Source organism: Aplysia californica, unplaced genomic scaffold (genome assembly GCF_000002075.1).
Source record: "Aplysia californica isolate F4 #8 unplaced genomic scaffold, AplCal3.0 scaffold00323, whole genome shotgun sequence".
Lineage (NCBI taxonomy): Eukaryota > Metazoa > Mollusca > Gastropoda > Aplysiida > Aplysiidae > Aplysia > Aplysia californica.
Genome location: NW_004797593.1, coordinates 651747 through 654739, shown reverse-complemented (window position 1 = coordinate 654739; position 2993 = coordinate 651747). Strand labels below are relative to the sequence as shown.

The window sequence follows — 2993 nt, the reverse complement described above, 5'->3', positions numbered from 1 at the left end:
TATTATTATCATTATTATTATTACTGCTATTATTATTGATATTCAATTGGAATGATTATTGTAACGTTTTTTGTTAGCTGCACATTCCAGAAGTATCAGTATCGCAGATGTAAGCTAGCAGTCGAAGTATAATGAAGACTAATCCAAACCAATGATATTCAAATGTCACGTGTCAACTGGACGAGAAAAAAAACCTTCCCCTCCAACAGCACTCTTACTCTTACCCGAAGCAAAGAGAGATTGTCGCCTCTGAACAAAAGAGTCCAGCTCGTTCCATCCACTTCCCTGAATCTGATCACACTGGAGACCTTGAAACAAAAACAGGAGCATAACATTGCACTTGATAGTAACTATATCTGACAACGACTGGTTGTTAGTAATCATTTTTAAAAACCCATTTGACTTGTGAGGCAGCGTGGTGAAATCAGGCGCTCGTCAAAATTTATAATGGAATTGAAGAAACTCGCATTTTTTTTTCGTCAGTTTGGCAATTTTTATCTAATTTTTATTCTTTGGCTCAGCACTTCTACGAATACTCGTCTGTGTGGATTTTATTGAAAGCCTTGATTAATAAGGGCCAAAAAAAAGAGGGTAAATTTTCAGTTTCCTCGGACTCTCACTCTCAAGCTATAGCCACACTTTGGCTGGCATGTTCTCGCTAATTTCACCTTTGAAACCAGGGGACCCCCACCTCCTTCAATCGCAAATATCTCGACTTGTATTCTAGATAAATGGGTAAATTTTTCATCAAAAGCAAGACAATTGAACAAGCTTTAAGATGATACGAATAACTCCACATTCCCACAAAATGACGAGTGCCTGATTCCTTCACGTCATGACACATTTACAGATTCCAAAAACAGCACCAACAAACACAGGTCTATTGAGAGAGCTTGGGGCAAAATTAAGCCAAATAATGAGGATGAGACAGCTTGTAAATATGAATCTCTTTTCATGTAAAGGCTCACATAAATTCACAATAATTCCTGTAAAAAATTCTTTTGGTCAGCCTATCCTTTCTAAATTACCCCCTCCCCCAACCCCCGAGTCCTCCAAGATGAATTAGAGAGGGCTTAAGTGCTATCATTCTTAGATTTCCATTTAGGCTTGGCTAGGAAACAAACCTTCAATCACATTATAATTATATGGAGGGATCAGATGCTTGAACTACTCAACCACAAACGTCCCACCCTTAAACTAATTGAGATGATATAAGGAGAAGATTGGCTTTGCTTATTACCACTGGGTTGATGAACTTTTCGATTGAGGACGTCCGAGGTCGTCTGGCCATCAGGATCACCAGGGCCACCCTTTCCCAGCCGTTGACCTTTACCCTTGTCCCCGTCCCTGTCCTCCTCCAAACACCCATGTCTGTCCGCTGGTGAAGTCGGAGATGTCCACTCTATAGAAGACTCCCCAAGGTCCCACACAGCCTCATCCTCTGGGCCGAGGTCACCATTCTTAATAACTTTTGCAATATTGCGATTGTTCTGGAAGTCGCAAATTTCATCTGAACTCCTAAATTTGTTTTTGGGTCTACCATTAGAAAAATGAGCCATCTCCAACATTCCTTTATGATGAAAACCACGAGTTGTATCCACTGAGACGTTAGAGTTGGATTTCCCCTGGGCGTTATGGTTCTTTCCTGGAATAGACACGCTGGTAGTAGTAGTGGTTTCAGATGGTCCTTTTGCAGGAACGTGTGAGCGGGGAGTCCTCCTATTGGCGAACTTCTCACTGTCTTTACAGGAAGGATTGTGACTATTATGGCTTAATGATGATTCCGGGGGCTCCCCGCTCCACAAGTCGTCCATGCAGATGACGTCGGAGGCCGAGTCATTGTCACACTCGCCACAGTCAACCGTGTGATCGCTACAGTCATCATCCAGCTCACACGAGTCAGGCGCTGGTGGTTCAGACGAGCCAACGCCTGCTATCTTCGGGGTTTCTGACTTTTTAAAAGCAAACTTCTGCAGGCTGATCCTCCCTGAACCCTGCAACAGAGAGGGAAAGAAAAAAGAAAATGGGAGACAAAATTTTAGCTTAGGCAGGGCTTTTTACGTTCTAATGTTTACAGAGCCAGAAACTCAACGCAAGAATAAAGACATTCTGAAATAACACATCTTGTTACCACAACAACGGAGTCTGAATACCTGCCTGAATACAGCTGAACCTGCTCTAACGGCCACCTGTCTATAAGACAATCACCTGTACAAACAGCCATTTTTCATTTCCTCCCTTGCGTTTAAAAATATCCCACAACACATTATAACGATACTGTGTTAGACTACCATCAGTCTTAGACAACCGCCTTTCTTCCCTGCAACGGGTGGCCTTCTTAGACAACTCTGACCGTATTACTATGTGCTGATACTAAAAATCTGTTCATCGGCTTCTGATTCTTGGCAGTAAATAGGCATTAACGCTCACATCAAGAGAAGCATTCAACCACAATCATAGGAAAAAGGAGATAACTTGCAACTGAGCACTTGGCTTAGTCTACATTAGTCTGGGGTTGAGGCACAAGTTATGAACTTGGCAGATACACATTATATTACCTCACAGGTTCTTCTCTGAGTGCTTTCTGCGTTTTCTGGAAATTTTGTGAAACTTCCTCTCACTCTCACCCGCACTACTGAATAACATATTCGATAGAGTACCAAATAACGTACCAAATAATCTATTCTGTAAGAAAGAAACAGAAACTAACACATTTCCAAAACTTCTCGAGATTACATGAAAAGAGCCGTGTTTCCTCATGAGGGCGTAGGCCTCCCTCACGTCCTTGGTCTGCTGCGGGAAGTAAGACTCCACCCTGGCCTGTTTGTTGCCCTGACCCTCCGCCATGTCCACAGCCGCTCTCCTCTTGGGCTTACAGCACTTGTGGCCACAGGACGACTTGTCTACACACCTGTGCTGGCAGCTCCCGCCTGTGGCTTTCTGTGTAGCTGAGGGAACAACCGAAGAGAAAGAAGGAAAAGGAACATTGGGGG

At 43.2% G+C, this 2993-nt stretch overlaps 1 protein-coding gene across 1 annotated transcript in view; it reads right to left on the bottom strand.

Moving 5' to 3' along the window:
* Positions 1-2956, bottom strand: part of LOC118477985 — a 3999-nt gene extending 1043 nt beyond the window's left edge. Inside the window, exons 1-3 of the mRNA XM_035970807.1 lie at positions 2737-2956; positions 1241-1994; positions 225-308 (exon numbers count right to left, since the gene is read on the bottom strand). Of these exons, the coding sequence (XP_035826700.1) occupies positions 225-308; positions 1241-1994; positions 2737-2847 (949 nt within the window). The 5' untranslated portion in view covers positions 2848-2956. The remainder of the gene's footprint in view (positions 1-224; positions 309-1240; positions 1995-2736) is intronic.
* Between the last annotated feature and the right edge of the window lie 37 nt (positions 2957-2993).